This window comes from Hibiscus syriacus, unplaced genomic scaffold (assembly GCF_006381635.1).
Source record: "Hibiscus syriacus cultivar Baekdansim isolate YM2019G1 unplaced genomic scaffold, ASM638163v2 tig00117021_pilon, whole genome shotgun sequence".
NCBI classification, from domain to species: domain Eukaryota; kingdom Viridiplantae; phylum Streptophyta; class Magnoliopsida; order Malvales; family Malvaceae; genus Hibiscus; species Hibiscus syriacus.
The window spans coordinates 373,161-394,185 of NW_024063527.1; the positions used below are offsets into that span (position 1 = coordinate 373,161).

The 21,025-nt window shown below is 33.5% G+C and overlaps 1 protein-coding gene across 1 annotated transcript; it reads left to right on the forward strand.

Annotated features, from left to right (window-relative positions):
• The first annotated feature begins 773 nt into the window (after positions 1 to 773).
• LOC120195866 (beta-amyrin 6-beta-monooxygenase-like) lies at positions 774 to 2,378 on the forward strand. Its single transcript, XM_039197800.1, has 2 exons — positions 774 to 1,668; positions 1,749 to 2,378. Exons 1-2 carry the CDS (start codon positions 1,224 to 1,226, stop codon positions 1,874 to 1,876), a joined length of 573 nt encoding a protein of 190 aa, XP_039053731.1. The 5' UTR covers positions 774 to 1,223; the 3' UTR covers positions 1,877 to 2,378.
• The last annotated feature ends 18,647 nt before the right edge of the window (positions 2,379 to 21,025 follow it).

A 21,025-nucleotide genomic window follows, 5' to 3' on the forward strand; every position in this document is an offset into this window, starting at 1 on the left:
TTTTCATTTTTTTGGAGCAATATGCTTTGTTCTTCATTGAGGATAATGTAAAGTTTAGGTGTGGGAGAAGATTTTGGCGATACATATTATTTCCTTTATAATAATTAGTGGTTATTTTCATTTAAGTTTGTGAAAAAAAATCATTTCTTTTTAAAAACTGTTTTTTTCTTTGATTTTGGTGTTCTTCGATTCATATACGATGATCTTCCCTTTTTTTTTCTTGTTTTGAAATCTCGAATATTTTGTTTAATATCATGGAATACTTTGTAGATTTTGAATACAATTTTTGTTTGAGTTTTAATGTACAAAAGAGACAGCATAGTTAGTGTTTTCTTCAAAATTGGTGATGGGATTCCATTGGTTGGTTAATTGAAAATTGCGCAAGACTTTATTCAAATTAACCTTGACCATGATATCAACATCATAATAATCAACTTCTTAGATTGTTTATGTTAGTCGCATTTGTTGGGCATAGTTTATTGATTTCAAACTACAAGAAACTGATATAAGGGTTGGATCAGAAAACATGTTGTTGACATTGGGAGTTGCCAATTAAGATCATCCTTGTCCTAAAGAAAACAAATATTAGTGGATATGTCACCAGCAAGCTCTTAAAGACTTTGACTGGTAAATACAATGATAGTTCTGTCAGGCATCATAATGTGCAACAAGTATCTCTATTTAATCAAGCATGTACCACTTCTACCTTTGTGCAAGAAACTATGGATGTCCTCTTTACTATTGAACTTCTTTCTTATGAAACCAATCAACAGTGATTACCTTGATTACCATTGTTGTTGCATACTTCAAGTTCAGGATCTTTTCTCTTTTAGATAAGAAACTTCCTCCAGGGTCATTGGGGATTCCTCTCATTGGGGACGCATAAAAATGATAGAACTGCAGATTGGATTCGAAAGCATGTAAACAAGTATGGACCGGTGTTCAAGACCTCACTCATGGGTTCAAACGTCGTGGTTCCAGGCCGGTAATCGTTTCGTACTCGGTGGGCGAGACAACGGCATCTCGAGCAACCAAGTCGGAACAGTGGCAGCCATACTTGGAAAACACAGCACCTTTGAGCCTCCAGGGCCTCGGCATAAGCTTGTGAGAGGTGCAATAGTGCGCTTTTTGAAACCTGAAAGCATCCAAAGATTTGTTTCCTCCATGGACTCATTAGTCCATCAAAAGCTGCTCCAGGGACTAAACGATAGGGATACATTAAAATGGTGGGAGTCATAAAGAGAATCACTTCCAATGTCAGCTGCAGTTTACTCTTCAGAGTACAAGAAAACAAGGAGAAACATGATTTGTTTCAAGATTTTCTTGTGGCCATCACAGGGTTGTGGACTGTTCTATTAAAATTTCCAGGGACATCATACTGTAAGGCGTTGCAGGCACGGGGCCAAATCTCTAGGCTTCTCTCCAAACTAATAAAGGAAAGGAAGAAAGAAATGGAAGAGGGGAGACAAGGCTCTTTAGATCAGAATGATGTTATCTCTGGTTTGCTTATGCTGAGAGATGAAAATGGTGACCCTTTGATGCAGGAGGAAATCATAGATAATCTGATCTCTGTGATGATTGCTAGCCATGACACAACATCATCACTCGTCTGCCATGTTATAAGACACCTTGCAAGGGATAGGGAGACTTTCAACAGGGTCCTTCAAGGTAGTTGGAAATCAAGGTTTGCTTTAACCATTTGATTCGACACTTGTGTGTTTATGAATATTTCATTTGCATCTATGTAGAGCAAAAGGAAGTAGCAAAGGCCATTGAAGGAAAAGATGTGAAGTTTATAACTTGGAGTGAAATACAAATGATATACATGGACAGTAGGCCAGGAGCTGTTGAGGTTGCATACCCCGGTTTTCGGTAACTTCAAACGCGCTAAGAGAGACACAGCTTTCGATGGCTTCGACATCCCCAAAGGATGGAAGATGATTCAAAGTTGAAATTCTATTTAGATAGAAATCTAACATATCTGAACATACATATATACAAAATGCAGGTGTTTTGGTTTGCAGCAGCTACACACGTGGATGACAACATTTTCAAAGATCCAGAGGTGATTGATCCGGGAAGGTTTGAGGATTCATCGAAATTGCTTCCTCCTTACAGTAACATTCCATTCGGAGCCGGACCCCGGATCTGCCCTGAAGGCGAATACGCAAGGATAAATGCGCTTTTGCTTATCCAGCCATGGGTATTCCACTTAAGCTTCACCAAAGGAATGGTCAACATACTTAGAATGCACTACTATAAGCCTAAAGCTTATTCATGAACTGCAATATCTTTTGATATGACACAATCTTTCATGCAAACACATCAATAGCAGCCAGCCAGCTGCAAAATGGTTTACTTGTGTACGTAAATAACAGCACAATGCACGCATAGAGAACCGAACTTTCATAATGGACTAGAATTTTCCTTCTTTCAAATCAAAGGAGATCTTTATCGTCTTCCCATGCATAAGCATTAAATTTAAAGGTTTTTTACCTTTGGGTCAAAATCTATCCAATCCAAAACCCAAAATATCGAAATTTATAATTGAGTAAAATGTATAATGATTGTATTTAACATACAAGGTTATATTAATAAAAAGAAAAACATACAAGGTTATGATACACTAAAGGGTAAATTATGTGTTTAGTACTTAAACTATCGGCTTCGATCTATTTTAATATTTAAATTTAAATTTTTTCAAGATCATACTTTACATTTAGTTTTTGTGTCATTTTAGTAACTCGCCGTTAAAAACTTAACGAGTGATTTGCAGGTGACACTATTTTTATGAGTAAATTACATAATGCATCACCCAACTATCTTCTAACTCCTATTTTGATCATTAAAGTTTATTTTTTTTAATTTAACTACTTAACTTTCAAATTACTCCTAATTTACTCACTCTAACTTTCAATTTTTTTTATTTTTAACTATATATTAATAAAATAATAATAAAATGTCATGTCATAAAAATTATTAATAAAATAACTTGGAGTGATTAAAATATGAGCAATTTGAAATTTGAGTAGTTAGATTGAAAATTTTCAAACTTTAGTATCAAAATAGGAGTGAGACTCATAAAAATGTTGTTCCGTTAAGTTTTTTATTAAAATAAAATAAAAACTAAATGTTAGGTATATTTTAAAAAAAACTAAAAGTTTAAGTACTAACACATATCAAAACCAATAGTTTAGATACTAAACACACAATTTATCCTACATTAATTTAATATATAAATATATATATATATGGTGGGTATGTAAATCAAATAAGAAAATATGAGGCAACTTGTGTAAGGTAGAGTCGGATTTATACTTCACTCCCACGTCATGTTGTTGCCATGTTGTTGTACATATTACATGTTCAAGGTGTGCAATTATCGAGGTAACATATTCTATTTATTGAATGTTTTTCGTTGCATTACTCTGTGAATATTGTTATTGTACTTTCTTGTGAAAGCATGAATTCTATTTTATATGTTTTATGATTTGGGATAAAATATTCGTAAGTTCAACTAATATGAACATTTTGCATCGGTCATGTCATGCGAGTACATTTCTAATCCAGTCACATTTAAATTTGTATCAATTTAACCAACAGCTAGTTGATCTAGTGGGATGAAACACTAGATCCCTTAAGCAATGTCAGAGGTTCGAATCTTGACGTTTGTGAATAGAGCAAACTTAGTTGGGAGGGTCGCCCTTGTCTCTGTAGTACCCGATCTAGATTAATCGATCAATATATTATATACCAGTGATTACTTAAAAAAAATTGTATCGATTTATATCCCTTGCATCTTCATGCTAGACAAAGTATTGTCTTGTACTTTCTACACACAATTCACAAGTGGTTTATTTTGAGCATGTGATAAATTGTTACAAAGGTCTCATGAGATATAATATAAAACCATAATTTTATGGTTCAAATCTCCACCTTTATCAGTTAAAAACATGCCTCAAAAATTTTAAAACATCCATTTTTTCAACAAATAAAACATGTTTAATGACTGGGTTTCAATTCTATTATTAGTGACCAAAATAAAAGTTTAATACTTTAATGATCAACTGTTGTAATTTATCCTAAAAAATGTTTGGATGGATTATATTTAAAAAATCATTTTAAATACCATTTTGACATGAAAATCACATGGATAACGTTAAGAAAAACGGTTTGAGGGAGGGCGGTGCGTGTGCCCGCGTACACTCTGCATGCATCGAAGGCGTGCGACCACGTGCCACCACCAACTGTCCTATTATCCATCTCTCACCGTCTGATCAAACTTCAACGGCCATGATTCTCCGACAGCCATACGTGACCAGACATCATTAAAGAACGTTTCAGTTACACAAAAGGACCCGCTTTTTTGGGTACTGTAACTGGGATTGTCTCAGGAAAGGTGGGTTAATATACGGCTAATATACAGCATTACCGGATACATTAAAATGTATTTAATAAATTCGGTTTAGCGGTACCTATTATGTTGACAACTAATAATGTTTTAGGTAGAAAATATGAAAAACTATTAAAAAATTTGGTAACCGGTAAACTTTGGTTATCGGTAAGTATCTATCCTTTTTATAAAAGTGTCCATACGTTTAACATATCAAGTAAATTTTACCGGTTTTGTCATAATGAATTTGGTTTTGTCATATTTTTACCTGTTATATTGTAAATTATCTATCCTTTTTATAAAAGTGTCCATACTTATTTCACTGTGAAAATATATTTATTATTATCTTTAGTTAATATTGTTAAATTTAAAATCTAAATAATATTTTATAAAATATCAAAACAATCAAATAATTTTTTGTGTAAATGAAATTATTAAATTAATATTGTAGGAGGAAAACATGAAACACTATTAAAAAAATTGAAACATAAATTACATAACTTTCAAAAAAGTATATATCATTTTTATAAAAGTGTCCATACTTATTTCACTGTTGAAAACATATTTATTATTATATTTGGTTAATATTGTTAAATTTAAATTCTAAATAATATTTTATAAAATATCAAAACAATCAAATATAATTTTGTGTAAATTAAATTATTAAATTAATATTGTAGGTGGAAAACATGAAACACTATTAAATAAATTGAAACATAAATTACATAACTTTAAAAGCAGTTTTAAATCCTAAAAAGTGTCGATACTTTTAAAAAATATCGATCCAAAACGATATACCAGGTAAAATATGATAAAACCGGTAACAAAATGATAAAACCGGTAAATTTAAAAGTGTCGATACGTTATATAAGGATCGACACTTTGTGAATTTAAAAGAGAAACAGTTATAGCGCCTATAATGTGTCGATACTTTAAAAAAATATATCGATCCACAACGATATAACAGGTAAAAATATGATAAAACCGGTAACAAAATGATAAAACCGGTAAAATGATACCGGATATATTGAAAGTGTCGACACTTTCGTAAGTACGTGTAATAAATTATCGACACTTTCAAAGAAATAGGTAATTATCCTTTCGAAAGTATCGACACCTGACATAAAAGTATCGACACTTTTGTATTTGTATCGATTAAATATAAATAACATATCCGATGAAAATATAAAGGCCATAGCTAAATATCCTCTGAAAAAAGATAGAACGGACGAGTTTTGAAATCGAAGAGTAATTGTTGCTGCATTTCAGAAGGCGTTTCTAAAGCGAAGTTTGTTTGTTTGTTGCTGCAGTCGAATCGAAAAGTATGTTGTCGAAACCCTAATTTTTTATTATTACAGTAATCGCGATAGGGTTTTTTATGTGTTGTTTGGGGTTTTGGAGTAAGGAAGCATTTGGGACCGATTGCAGGTAGAAATAGATATTCAAGGAAAAATATAAATGTCGATACTTTTATTAAATATTATAGGTAGAAAATGATATTATAGGTTGTATAAATGTGCCGACACATTTTGGTGTGGCCATTCAAATTCTTTTGAAGAAAACCGTTTTACCACAAGAGTAGTTATCTATATTTGTATATTGAAAAGTGTATGTAACAAAATAATTTGATTTGCGTAAACTGATATATGAAGGAAAAATGGAGTCAATGGGTTGGAAAATTGTTGGTGGAGCAGATGACTTTGAAATTGAGACCGAGACTCGAAAGCAACCAAAGGGTGGATATATGTACTTCTAGTAAGTATCAATGTCTTTTGTTATTATTGTTGAAGTGGTAATTGGATTAAAGTATCGATAAACTTTAAATTGATTACAAATTTTAAATGTTAACAGTATGGCCGAATGCAAAAGGATGAAGGGAGATGGCACACAGAGCGGTTCGGTATGTAAAATGAAATTGACATTGAGTAGTATTAGTATTTAGTGTTAATGTATTGATTAAGAAACGTTTATGTTTAATATTAGGTGAAAAAAAAATGTGAGGTCCAAATGGAATTCAATGAGTGATGCTGAAAAGGAACCTTACATCACACAGTCAAGGAATGATAGTAAAGAATACAAAGAACGGAGGAAAGCACATGAAAATAAGGTATTCATTAAACTTGTAAATACGTTGATACAAAATATATAAGAACTATAACATTATATATTGTTAAAAAATGTAGGAAGTGTCGACAAGGTGCAGCATTAAAAGGGTGAATTTATTAATTAAACACCTTAAGGAGAAGGGTCAGTTGAATGTGCTGGGAGAAATAGGTTTTGGATCGTTGATCGGAGTAAGGGATCGACCTATTCGGAGGGAATTGTGTCGATCCTTGATGGCACAATTTGACGTCAGTCAATGTATGGCTAAGTATGGTGATTATTCATTCCCTCTGGGGGTATCGACTGCTGCAGCCGTATTGGGGGTACAAAACAAAGGCAAAAGTGTTATAGAAGTCTGTAGGAGTAAGAACTGGAAAGCACTTGCCTCCAAATATGGTTTGAATCATAAGGTGACATATACTGAAGTTGAAGAGGATATCAAAAGTGGATCTTACTTGGGGGATGAGCTGAAGGCCCGAGTTCTATTGTACCTTGTCGGGATATTTCTTTGTCCAACGGGTGATACGTCAACGAACAAGGAATATATGAAGCTCATTTGCGATGAAGGCTTGAAGGGTGAATTCAATTGGGCTGAATATATCCATTCGAGATTGATTGAATCAATAATCACCTTTAAAAAGGGCAGCCAGAGATACCTCAAAGGGTGCATAGCAATCTTAGAGGTAAATGAGTTGAATCACTTTTTTGTGTTTTTATATAAAAATATAAATTTTATTATAAATGCAGGTTGCACTGTTCGATTTTTGGTCGGGCTGTGAGGCAGTGCCGGCTTATGAAAGAACCGGAGTGGCACGCATCCGTGCATGGGGGAAGGAAGAGGTGGTTAGAGTGATGGTGAAGTTGAAGTTGGATAGAGAGAAGAAGCAAGAAATGGTAATAAATGTAATTAAATAATATTAAGAATATAATCAATGTCTTAATATTGTAATTTAATTTTTTGAAGGTTATTGGCAAGGATGTAGAGGAGGCAGTGGAGGCAGAGGAGAAGAAAGGAGGGATGGTTGTATTGGGGGATGAAGGTGAGTGGGACGACGGTGAAGCAAAACAGAGTAACTTCGACATTTTGATGTCTGAATTGGCTGATATCAAAAAAATCCAATTTGAAATCATGCAAAGACAATCAAGAGTCGAAGAGAAACTTGATCAAGTCGTAGAGAAACTCGAGAGAGTCGAAGATACACTCGAGAGGAATAAGGGGGTAGTGGAAGGAAAAATAGATGGAGTGGTGAAAGAAGTAGAGGTGTTGAGGGGTGAAGTGGTGAAAGAAGTTGGGGTGTTAAGGGGTGATATTAAGATGGTGACGGGAGAAAAATTTGAGGGAGTGGTGAAGGAGGTTGTTGATTTGAGGAGTGAACTTACGGGGGTGAAGGGGGTGGTTGATAAATACTCGGATGAAGGAGCTCAATTGAAGGGTGAAATAAAAGATATGAAGAGCTATGTAGAAAAAAAGTACGATGAACTGAAAAGATCACCGACTGTGAGAAGGTAAGACACCATACCAATTGCAAATGATGTTTTCGGATATAGAATGTTGAATTTTGTCAAATTGGGTGTGAAATTTGTTGCAGATAATGATCACAATAAACTACCATAATTCACATTGGTATCTGTTGGTGTTGGATATGGTAGATCATGTTGTAACAATATATGATAGTATGTTTACAACTGAAGCAGCTAAACAGAGAGTGAAAGATGCTAAGAGATTGGTATGTATGTCTGTATGAAATGACATTATGTAAATTATAATGCATAATTTTTTTGGTGCATAACTTCTTCTATTTTAATGCAGATTAAAATATTAGATTCTTATAATAAGAAACGCATTTGGGTTGAGTCATGCGGATCTCTAGGAAAGTATCCCTTGAAAAATTTCAAATTTGTGGAGCATAAGAAGAATAAGCAATTGAATGGGTATGAGATGTTATCACAAATAGAAAGCTTAATTTATGCAGTATTCATCATAATTGACATGTGTGGTTTTCAAATTTTGTAACAGATATGATTGCGGCATGTATGTGATGATGTGGATGGAATCGATCGGTTCTACAGGGGCAACTGGTGATTTTGTAAGTGGATAGAAAAAATTGTTTGTGGTAAAATTGTTAAAAGTCGTAGATTGAATGCTGTAGTTGACAATACTTAACGTTCTGACAATTTGAATATAGGTTGTTGGAGACTGGGATCGATCGCGAGTATTAAACGATCTCGTAAGCCACAATCAAAATGAACGAAGACAGGAGATAACAAAAGCTGCAATATTACATAAGAATAACAAAAGGATGCAATGATGTAAATGTCGAGTTAATTTTGTATAAGATTTATAATTTTGTATACGATTTATATTTTTGTATGTGAATATAATTATGAATGAGATGAGAAAAGTTAGCAGAGTATGTTGTTGTACATGTTTCTTATACACATTAAGGGTCATGTCGAAACTTGGAAGTAAAAGGCAAATTTACAATATGGCCAACAGGGTGCACCCATAAAGTGTCGATCCATATATAAAAAAGTGTCAATCCCAAAATCATCGAACCCAAAAGTATAATGTAATATGTAATTTTTCAATCTAACCGGTACAATTATACCGGTTTTATGAGAGAATATGTCTAAATAATGTGTCGACACTAATATAGTTTGTGTCGATACTTTTTTCCCAGAATGAATGGAAAACAAGGTGCACCCATAAAGTGTCGATCCATATATAAAAAGTGTCGATCCCAAAATCATCGAACCCAAAAGTATAATGTAATATGTAATTTTTCAATCTAACCGGTACAATTATACCGGTTTTATGAGAGAATATGTCTAAATAATGTGTCGACACTAATATAGTTTGTATCGATACTTTTTTCCCAGAATGAATGGAAAACAAGGTGCACCCATAAAGTGTCGATCCATATATAAAAAGTGTCGATCCCAAAATCATCGAACCCAAAAGTATAATGTAATATGTAATTTTTCAATCTAACCGGTACAATTATACCGGTTTTATGAGAGAATATGTCTAAATAATGTGTCGACACTAATATAGTTTGTGTCGATACTTTTTTCCCATAATGAATGGAAAACAAGGTGCACCCATAAAGTGTCGATCCATATATAAAAGTGTCGATCCCAAAATCATCGAACCCAAAAGTATAATGTAATATGTAATTTTTCAATCTAACCGGTACAATTATACCGGTTTTATGAGAGAATATGTCTAAATAATGTGTCGACACTAATATAGTTTGTGTCGATACTTTTTCCCCAGAATGAATGGAAAACAAGGTGCACCCATAAAGTGTCGATCCATATATAAAAAGTGTCGATCCCAAAATCATCGAACCCAAAAGTATAATGTAATATGTAATTTTTCAATCTAACCGTACAATTATACCGGTTTTATGAGAGAATATGTCTAAATAATGTGTCGACACTAATATAGTTTGTGTCGATACTTTTTTCCCAGAATGAATGGAAAACAAGGTGCACCCATAAAGTGTCGATCCATATATAAAAAGTGTCGATCCCAAAATCATCGAACCCAAAAGTATAATGTAATATGTAATTTTTCAATCTAACCGGTACAATTATACTGGTTTTATGAGAGAATATGTCTAAATAATGTGTCGACACTAATATAGTTTGTGTCGATACTAATTTAAATATCAAGTGTTTTCCACCGTTTACGATATATAGTACTCTTAATCGAGAAACCCTAAACATAAATGCAAGCAGGCAGATCTTCCTCTTTCTTCTACCGTTATCATAAGTGACGATCAGATATTCAGGTAAATTTATCGATATTCTATGGGTTTGATTGATTTCTATATTGGAGTTTTTATCCTGAATGTGTTTGTGTTCCATTGTAATAGGGGTAGCATCCAACCAAAATGGCTCCAAAACGTCAGCGTCAGAAGCGAGGTCTTTCTCAAAGCTCTTCTCAACCCAGTTATTCTCAACCACCTCCTTCTGTAACAAACGATTCTTCTGAGGAAATCAGGTCCTTCGAAACTCTGAACTTTAGATCCGACATGGAGAAACAAAGATGGCATACGAGTTTTAAAGTAAGGAAGATTCACCCCGAACGTGTCATTGACCTGGGTTTCTTGTTTGATGATAAATATGCATTTAGTTTTAAATCCACATTTACATCTTGGGGTTGGCTTGAATTCCTTGGTGTAGAACCAAGATATTATCCCAACCTAGTTAGAGTCTTCTACAACAATGCTTCCTTACAGCACGAGCCTAATAAGACTAATATAATAGGAATTAATACACATGTCATGGGGAAGGATATATATATATCTCCAGAAACGATTGCGGAGGGTTTAGGTGTAGCGAATACATGGGATTCAGATGAAAATGGTGTAGATTGGTCTACAATTAAACGGGTTACTAGAAATAGCCAAATTCACCTCGATGTAGAGTCGAGAGTGTTTCACAAAATGCTCACATAGTATATCCGGCCTAGTGGGGGAAAACATTCAACGCTTCGAGACAGCGATTATTGGTGGATAGCAAAGTATAAATCCAAAACGGCTCCAAACATTGCAAAACTCATATTTAATACAATTGTATATATGGTCACAAAGGGAGCAACAATTTCAACTACACTACCATATGGATGTGTCATCACCCATCTGTTGAAGAAGAAGGAAGTTGATTTTTCGCATGACGCCCCTGTTCGATTAACCCGCAAGATTGACATGGTATTTATTAAAAAAGCGGGATATGATTTTGTTGAAAAACTCGGTTGGAAGCGTGTCAAGGAGGTCGGATTAGATCAAGAGAGGGAGGAAATGGACCCCGTTGGCCATGAAGAAGAGCAACCAAGTGGAGACGCAATGATGGAAGAAGCTCCAGTTGCAGAGGATGTCACAATTAAGACCGTGATGGAATACATGGTCAATTTTCGGGAGCATATTGATTCCCTTGTGAGTGGAATGCGATCCGATATTTCATCATTGCAACGTGAAGTCTCCATGTTGCGTAACGAATTACGTCAACGACATCAAACGAGTTAGGTAATTCATTATCTATGTTTCTTAACATTACACGTTCTGAACTTTATTTTATTTTCTTTTAACAGATGTGGACAACCAAGCGGTCGCAGAAGATGAAGCTGACGATGATGATGATGATGACGATGAAGCTGGCGATGAAGATGATGACGACGATGATGATGATGATGAAGATGATGATCCAAACAAGTATATCGTGTCTGCAACGCCGCCTTCAAGAAAACTTTTAATTTTTGATCTCAATGGTGTCCTTGCCTACATCCCAAGACTGCCGGCAGGTTTTAATTCTATTCTTTTGTATCCATTATTTTAACATATAAGCGTAGAACTTTAATCTCATTTTCTTCATGTTGTAGATGTTGTCCTCAGAAGAGGATTATTTGAATTTATGCAATTTTGTGTCGACAATTTGTTGTTGCCCTTTGGTCTTCAAAGATGAGGTTAGAACATGTTTGAGGCAATTGAATTACTGTAGTCAAAATCGTTAATATACATTTGAATGTTAACATTCAAACTTGATTACAATCTTAGGCATAACGTCGACCGTGTACTTGAGAAACTACCTGTATTTTCCGAGCATTTTCTATTCGTGTGGGTAAGATGAATGTCATTACAGTTTGCTGACTTTTCGTTGTCTATGATTCCTACATATTTATGTTCGACTGTTTGTGAACAGGATCAAAAAAAATGCAAAACATACGATTCTGTTACCTACTGTAAAGATCTCAATGATGTTTGGAACGCGTGTCCAGATTTTAACGAGCTAAATACACTTTTGGTCGATGATTCAGCGGAAAAAATGATTTATAATCCGGTAAGTTGCATTTATGCAATATGTTTTTCCAGTTGAACAGGTGTTCAGACATTGATTATTTTAACAACTTATGTGTTTATATAGAAATACAATTACATATGTCCACATACCTTTGACGCTGCTTCCCATTCGAACGACAAAGCTCTAGGTATGACACAAATTTATTCATGCTTATGCGAATTTAATTTATTGTTAGTAAAATTGCACCTCATTAGTTTGATAATTGAAATTATTTATGTATGTCCTCAGAAAAAGGCGGAAACATACGAGAGTATCTGGAAAATTTGTTGAAGGCCTCTAATGTTCCGGACTTCGTTAGAAACAACCCTTTTTCATCGGATTAATTTTGTTTGTCGGTACATTATTTGAACATTCTTGTGTATTTATAATTTGGTGTGATTATATTGTGTGTATATTTTCATTAATTATTCCATATTCGCTTCTATGTGTACATGTACATTTGAGGATTGTTGAAATATCAATACTAATATTTTACATCTACTTGCAAATGTATCGAAACACATGACTATAGCATTGTTTTCGATATCCACAACAAAGTTTTCACACTTTTTAATATTGTGTCTGTACTTTATGTCCAGAATGAAAGAAAAATGTGTCGATACCATTTAAAAAAGTGTCGACATTTACACATCGGAACCCATATTTATAATGTAATAGATAATTTTGTAATATAACCGGTATAAAAATACCGGTTTTATGAGCGAATAGGTTTACAACCTTTATCGACACTTTCTAATATTGTGTCGGTACTTTATGTTCAGATTGGAAGAAAAATGTGTCGATACCATTTAAAAAAGTGTCGACATTTACACATCGGAACCCAGATTTATAATGTAATAGATAATTTTGTAATATAACCGGTATAAAAATACCGGTTTTATGAGCGAATAGGTTTACAACCTTTATCGACACTTTCTAATATTGTGTCGGTACTTTATGTTCAGATTGGAAGAAAAATGTGTCGATACCATTTAAAAAAGTGTCGACATTTACACATCGGAACCCAGATTTATAATGTAATAGATAATTTTGTAATATAACCGGTATAAAAATGTGTCGATACCTTTTTATAAAAGTGTCGATACTTTTTTCACTGTGGAAAACATTAATTTAAGGTTATCTTTTGAGTGAGTTTTAAGATATTAATTTAGTAATTATAGGCGTCTAATGATTAATTTTTTACGGTATATATATTATTAAATTAAAAATTCTTAATATTATTTTATAAAATATCAAAACACTCAACTAATTTTTTGTGCAAATGAAATTATTAAATTAATATTGTAGGTGGAAAACATGAAACATACTTAAAAAATATTGAATCATAAATTACATATCTTTAAAAAAAAGTATCGATCCTTTTTATAAAAAGTATGGACACTTTCAACATATTATAATAAAATAGGTCCATATGGAAGAAAAATGTGTCGATACGATTTAAAAAAGTGTCGACATTTTAAACATCGGAACCCATAATTATAATGTAATAGATAATTTTGTAATATAACCGGTATAAATATACCGGTTTTATGAGCGAATAGGTCTACAACCTATATCGACACTTTATAATGTTGTGTCGGTACTTTATGTCCAGATTGGAATAAAAATGTGTCGATACCATTTAAAAAAGTGTCGGTAATTTGAAGTAACGCGGTTTTTCTTCCTTCATTCAAAATATTTATATGTACATACAATAGGAGTGATGTTGATACTTACGATATATTATATGGAGATCATTCCATTCCGTCTTCGATCAGTTGATGTAGGCTGTGTGCTTGTCCTCAAACTAAGCTTGACTTGAGGACATGTTAGTTTGTTATGCCCCTCACCGTTGCAGTACCCACATCGCCTAATTTTCTTCTCGACCTTGTTCTTCGGCACTTCTTTTCGCTTGCGTTGTTTTCGTTGAGGGTCACGAACATTGTTTACTACAATGCTCTGGTTGACTGAATGATTCAAACCAAACGAGTTTTTCTAATTCTTCTATTAGTTTTTTCATCTCATCTCTTGTGGTTTTGAAGACTCGTCTGTCTTTGATGCAATGTAGCATAACCTACTTGACGTTGAACGTAGAGCAGCGAACCTTGCCATTTGCATCACTTCTGGAGACACATTCAAATCAACATAGCTGGGTGCAGAAGCCTTCGCATCATTAGTCCACCTACTTTGAATCAAACTCCCGGGCAAATATGTGTAGTCCAATTGCTTCAAAATGTGAAGTTGATGGCGACACGGAAGTCCAACGGTCTCGAATTTTTTGTAGGAGCAAATTAGAGTTTTCGTACGAGAATCAAAACTAATTTCAAATTTCCTATTTTTTTCTGCGTACTTTGACAAAATAAATGTTGACATTCATCTGATAAGGACTTAATCTCTGCCTCAATCCGGTACAATGTCTCCCGTATAAGTTCATCTTGGAACACACGAAAAGATTCGCGGGTAAAAATCGCAGCGGCATGGCTTTCAAGGTCGACCAGTTTTGTGATCTGGAAGGGCTTCGTATGGGAACTTAAGTAATCCGCTTTCAACTCGTTCATACGCATTCTACTAATTCCATCTTCAATTGCACGAACAACATCTAAATATGTCTTCTTGTGTTTCAGTGCAATAGCTAGTGAAGCTTCATAGACTCGCACCTTTGTGTTGAGCGAATATTGGCAAAGAAATGACCAGTTAGATATGCTTGTGCCCATAAGTGTCGTGTATTTCCCTTCTCAATCACCCATGGATGCTTTTGGACGTTGAATTCTGAAACAATCGAACGCCATTGAATATCAAATTCCTTGGTTGTCCACCAGGAAGCCATGCATTTTGAGAATGCTGCTGTAAACTTTGGGTCACCAATGTTAGCTTGTGCATTGCGAGAAAGATGCCAAGAACATAATCTGTGCTTAGCATAAGGATAACAGATTTGATAGCCCTCTGCATTGCCCTATCCCCATCGGTTACAACAGAAATAGGTGATTTATTCATCATGGCTTCTAAAAAATTCTGTAGCACCAACTCGAAAGATTGAGACGTTTCGTCAGCGATTATGGCAGTGGCAAACACAATTGTGTTATGGTGATGATTGACACCAACAATAGGCATAATTGGTCGACCATACAAATTATCTTTGTACGTTGTGTCGAACGCAATTACATCACCGAAGCATGTGTAATCCGATCTCGATGTAGAATCCGACCAAATAAGATTATACAATGCCCCCGATTCGTCTACCGAGTATGTCATAAAAAACCCGGGATCATCATGTTTCTTATAATCAAAGTAGGCAATAAGCGCATTCACATCCCCATCGACGATTTCCTTTGTTTTACCTCTTTGAAGTGCATTGTAGAGGTCTTTATGTGTAAATCCAACATTATGATAGCCCCCTGCCTGCTGCGTTAAATAGTTCATTACTTGTGACGTGCCAACACCGACCTCTTCAATGTTGTTGCCTCATCGATATCAGCCTTACTTACAGCTCGATTAGAACGCATAAATGGTGTCATAGCAGATGTGCACAATGCATGATTATGTTTCTGATCAGACTTACTTATACCCACTGATCGTTTGTATTTGTTGCTGTAACTACGACTCTAGCCTTACATCCTGTTCTTGTGACTGGCGTATGAGCACGTTGACGATCAACAGTATTGACTTTTGATACTCGAAACCCTTCTTTGGAACAACAAAATTCTTGTGTCTTCACATTCCCTTCCACGTCAAGCCGTGTTGTTCCCTTACGTGCACTAAACCCATGTTCCCGTGCGAATCCCTTGTAAAAGTGCCAAGCTTGATCACGTGAACAGAAGAGCTGACCAACCAATCTGTCAGATTCATCAACATTATGTACTTCATGGCATTCCTCGGTTGGCTTAACATTGTCTACATCAGTATTATCCATGGCAAAAATTTTGTTGTGCAAGTTCAGTGCTCCAGGAGTTGATGGATATGTAAACGAAGGTTCATTTTGAACATGTTTCTGTCGTGCTGCTTTCAATAGGATGTGGCATTGGTAGTGGTAGTTAAAGGGTGGGTACAACATTAAATTCGCAGTACATATTTAGGTATGTACAATAACTACAAGTATATTATCATTTTAAATTCGCAGTACACTGTTAAAAAAATTGAAACATAAATTACATAAGTTTTAAAAAAAGTATCGATCCTTTTTTATAAAAGTATGGACACTTTCAATATAATAGGTAAACATATGATGTAATAGGTAGCCCTTATATAATGTAATAGGTATCGTTTATATAATGTAATAGGTAGTGGTTATATTGTAAAGTGTCTATCCTTTTTATAAAAGTGTCCATACTTTTTTCACTGTGGAAAACATTAATTTAAGGTTATCTTTTGAGTGAGTTTTAAGATATTAATTTAGTAATTATAGGCGTCTAATGATTTATTTTTACGTTACGGTATATATTATTATTAAATTAAAATTCTAAATAATATTTTATAAAATATCAAAACAATCAAATAATTTTTTGTGCAAATGAAATTATTAAATCAATATTGTAGGTGGAAAACATGAAACACTGTTAAAAAATTGAAACATAAATTACATAAGTTTTAAAAAAAGTATCGATCCTTTTTATAAAAAGTATGGACACTTTCAATATAATAGGTAAACATATGATGTAATAGGTAGCCCTTATATAATGTAATAGGTATCGTTTATATAATGTAATAGGTAGTGGTTATATTGTAAAGTGTCTATCCTTTTTATAAAAGTGTCCATACTTTTTTCACTGTGGAAAACATTAATTTAAGGTTATCTTTTGAGTGAGTTTTAAGATATTAATTTAGTAATTATAGGCGTATAATGATTTATTTTTTACGTTACGATATATATTATTATTAAATTAAAAATTCTAAATATTATTTTATAAAATATCAAAACAATCAAATAATTTTTTGTGCAAATGAAATTATTAAATCAAATAATTCAAATTGAAAATTAAACAACAAATCAATTAAACATTGTTGTGGGTACATTAATTGAACATTGTTATGGGTACATTATTTGGATTAATTTCGTTGAGATGGGTTATGTATAACAAAACAATCTATCTCGCATGTGAGTACTTTATTCCAACCATGTGACAAGTGTGACAACTCCATCAACTCACAACTCAGCTTTGAACTCAATCAATATTGTCTTTTAGCTTGATGGTTCATAAAGCATGTTACTTGAACAGTATGAATCAATTATGCAATTTTCATGTTCAATTTAACACTGCATTTCAAATTCATTTCATATGTAATTGGAGTTTGAATTTAAATTTCAATTTGAGTTTGAATTTCAATATATATTTCGGCTCCACTATAAATATTAGCCCAAGCCAATATGCATGTTATCATTGATTATTCCTAATTTCCATTGTTTTTTTTCCAACGTATAAACGCGAGGGAAATCCCGACCATTTTATTTTTTGGTCAACTTTAAAGCGTCAGAAACGTTTCGGGCGTATGATCTGGGTGGTATACAAGAAATGTAACAAATAGCAACTAAAATCATAAGTTGAGTACCACCCAAATCATAAGTCTGAAATACTTCCGATGCTCATCAAAATCCAAAGCTCATATGGTGCCAAGCAAAAGGAAATCAAAATCCAAATCTCATATGATGCCAAGCAAAAGGAAATCAAAATCCAAATCTCATATGATGCCAAGCAAAAGGAAATCAAAATCTACAACTTGAGTTTGAACATTGATATGATATGTTCAGTTGTTATCATGTTGGGATTTTCTCGTTTTTGATTGCTTGGATAGTTGTTCTCTTGCTTCTTCAAGTGTTCTTAAGGTTATCCTTTGAGTGAGTTTTAAGATATTAATTTAGTAATTATAGGCGTCTAATGATTTATTTCTTACGTTACGATATATATTATTATTAATTAAAAATTCTAAATATTATTTTATAAAATATAAAAACAATCAAATAATTTTTTGTGTAAATTAAATTATTAAATTAATATTGTAGGTGGAAAACATGAAACACTGTTAAAAAAATTGAAACATAAATTACATAAGTTTTAAAAAAAGTATCGATCCTTTTTATAAAAAGTATGGACACTTTCAATATAATAGGTAAACATATGATGTAATAGGTAGCCCTTATATAATGTAATAGGTATCGTTTATATAATGTAATAGGTAGTGGTTATATTGTAAAGTGTCTATCCTTTTTATAAAAGTGTCCATACTTTTTTCACTGTAGAAAATATTAATTTAAGGTTATCTTTTGAGTGAGTTTTAAGATATTAATTTAGTAATTATAGGCGTTTAATGATTTATTTTTACGTTACGATATATATTATTATTAAATTAAAAATTCTAAATATTATTTTATAAAATATCAAAACAATCAAATAATTTTTTGTGCAAATGAAATTATTAAATTAATATTGTATGTGGAAAACATGAAACACTGTTAAAGTATCGATCCTTTTTATAAAAAGTATGGACACTTTCAATATAATATAATGTAATAGGTAAATTTGCAATGCTATCGGTATAAATATACCGGTTTACTTATAAAATAGGTAAATATAAGCGCTACCTATTACATTATATAAGCGCTACCTAGTATGTTATTGTACTTTATAATATTTCCGGTTAAATAATATAACATAACCGGTCTAAATTTTAACCGGTCACTTGTTTAACCGGTCACGCCGTATATTAACCGTTTTTTAGACGCCGCACCGCAGAACCACCCACTGTAACTTAGATAATTATATTCTACGTTTCGTCTAACTTGTACTCTTCTGCAGTCAGCAAATAGATATCAAGCTAGAGTCCATAATTGTAACTTCCCCTTATATATATATGCTTTTTCTATTTTATCCCTTTTCGTCTTTATGATCACGCTTTTTTAACTTATAATTTAATTAAATTTGATTTTGTGAGTAATATATCCATAACAGAGTTGATAAGAAAACATAATATCAATTTAAAAACTTACGAATTTAAGAGGAATCAATTTTTCTCAAAAATTAATTGAATCTATAAATGAGGAATTTCACGGTATTTTTATATATTTTAATTTGATTTTTGTTATGAAATAAAAAAATAAGAAAAAAATATGAGGATAAAAAGAAAAACCTCTATTATTTTCTCAATATGAATTGTGCATGATTTTTTTCAAGTTCTATATTTATAGATATGAAAAATAAGTTTTATATAAAATTTCAATTCTAATAAATTTTAAAATTCTAATAATAAAGTACATTGAAATCACATTTAATAGACAAAATTATTACCATAATAAATATTTGTGTAAATAAATTTTAAATTTAAATTTTTTATATTTTAATTGTTTTTAAGAATTTGATTAAATTAAACAAATCAAATATTTCAAAAGAAATTAAGTAGATGAAATAAAAATAATTTTTATTTATTTGCATTAATAAGTTCTCCGTTATCACATTTAATTCAACACCCCACTTTTTGACGCAAGGGGTTGCACGAATTTGCCGTGTGGATAGGAGTAGATAATCAAAGCCCGAGTTGTACTTTCGTGGAAGCCAAACAGCCTTGAAGTAAAGAGAGCCTATTTCCATTCCCCGAATCCAAACTCTCTCTCTATATATAAATCAATCAAAACTCCTTTCGTGCAATATAATAAAACACCAATTAGGGCTAATTTCTTCATTCTCCGTTCATCGTAGTTGTTGTTGTTGCCTTGGGAACGGTAGGGTTCATTCCCCAGGGGAACAAGAACATCAATAATGGCGGTGGTGGGAGGCGTTTCTCGCGGTGGAAACGTTTGTCTTCAACGCCAAGAACCCTCTCATCTCTTCAACTCCCATAACCCAAACGTGCGTCCACGTTCTCTCATGGTTTCAAATCCACAATCGTTGAAACCGAGACCGCCGACCAGGATCTCCACATCCAAGGTAAATCTCCAACCATTGCCCAAACGACAAGAGAAGAAAAGTAACGCAGTGCTCTACCACAAGATCGACGAGTGGATGAGAGATTCGGTGGCCGATATCGTCAAGAACCTGCAGGAGTCGCCTCTATTGGTCCACGTGTACTCCGACGATGACAACACGACGAGAACCAGAACGGAAAAGGCCGATGAACTCAACTGGGTTTCGGTGAAACAAAGATGGGAGAAAGGAGAGAGTACAGTGCCTGACGGGCTGATTTTTGTAGAGCAAATACAGGAGGAAGAAGGAGAAGGAGAATATGAAAAGGGCGATGCGTGTTGCAGGGCATGGGGGATTGCGGTACAAGGCCAAGGGCGTGGGATTGCGCCGGCCTGCTATCTGTTGAAGACTTGTAGAGTGAGTTCGGGGCTAGGGTTAAAGTGCACCCATTTTTGTTTGGTGAAGGTTCAGAGTTTCAGAGAAACTGCTTTTTCTCAGCTCAAGAACTGTTGGCTGTTGCAGGGGAATTCAACCTAAACGAACACATGTGATTCTTTCTTCTTCTAATTTTTCTTGTTGATAAGGTATTATTGGTAGCAATTTGCAGTGCCTTTGAATATGTAATTGTGGTCCTCTTGATTAATCTCAGATTCTTAGAGAAATCAAGAATTCAGAAATTAGATTAGTCGGTTATTAACCATCATTGCATGTTTGGATCGAAAGAAAGTTGCGCATTCCAACAGTTGGAAAGAAAATTAACAGTAAAAACAAAACAAGTTGAATATTAAGAATCTGT

Coding starts and splice junctions, on each gene's coding strand:
- LOC120195866 (XM_039197800.1), top strand. CDS start 1,224: ATGGTGGGAGTCATAAAGAGAATCACTTCCAATGTCAGCTGCAGTTTA. Junction 1,669..1,748: donor TTTCAACAGGGTCCTTCAAG/GTAGTTGGAAAT, acceptor GCATCTATGTAG/AGCAAAAGGAAGTAGCAAAG.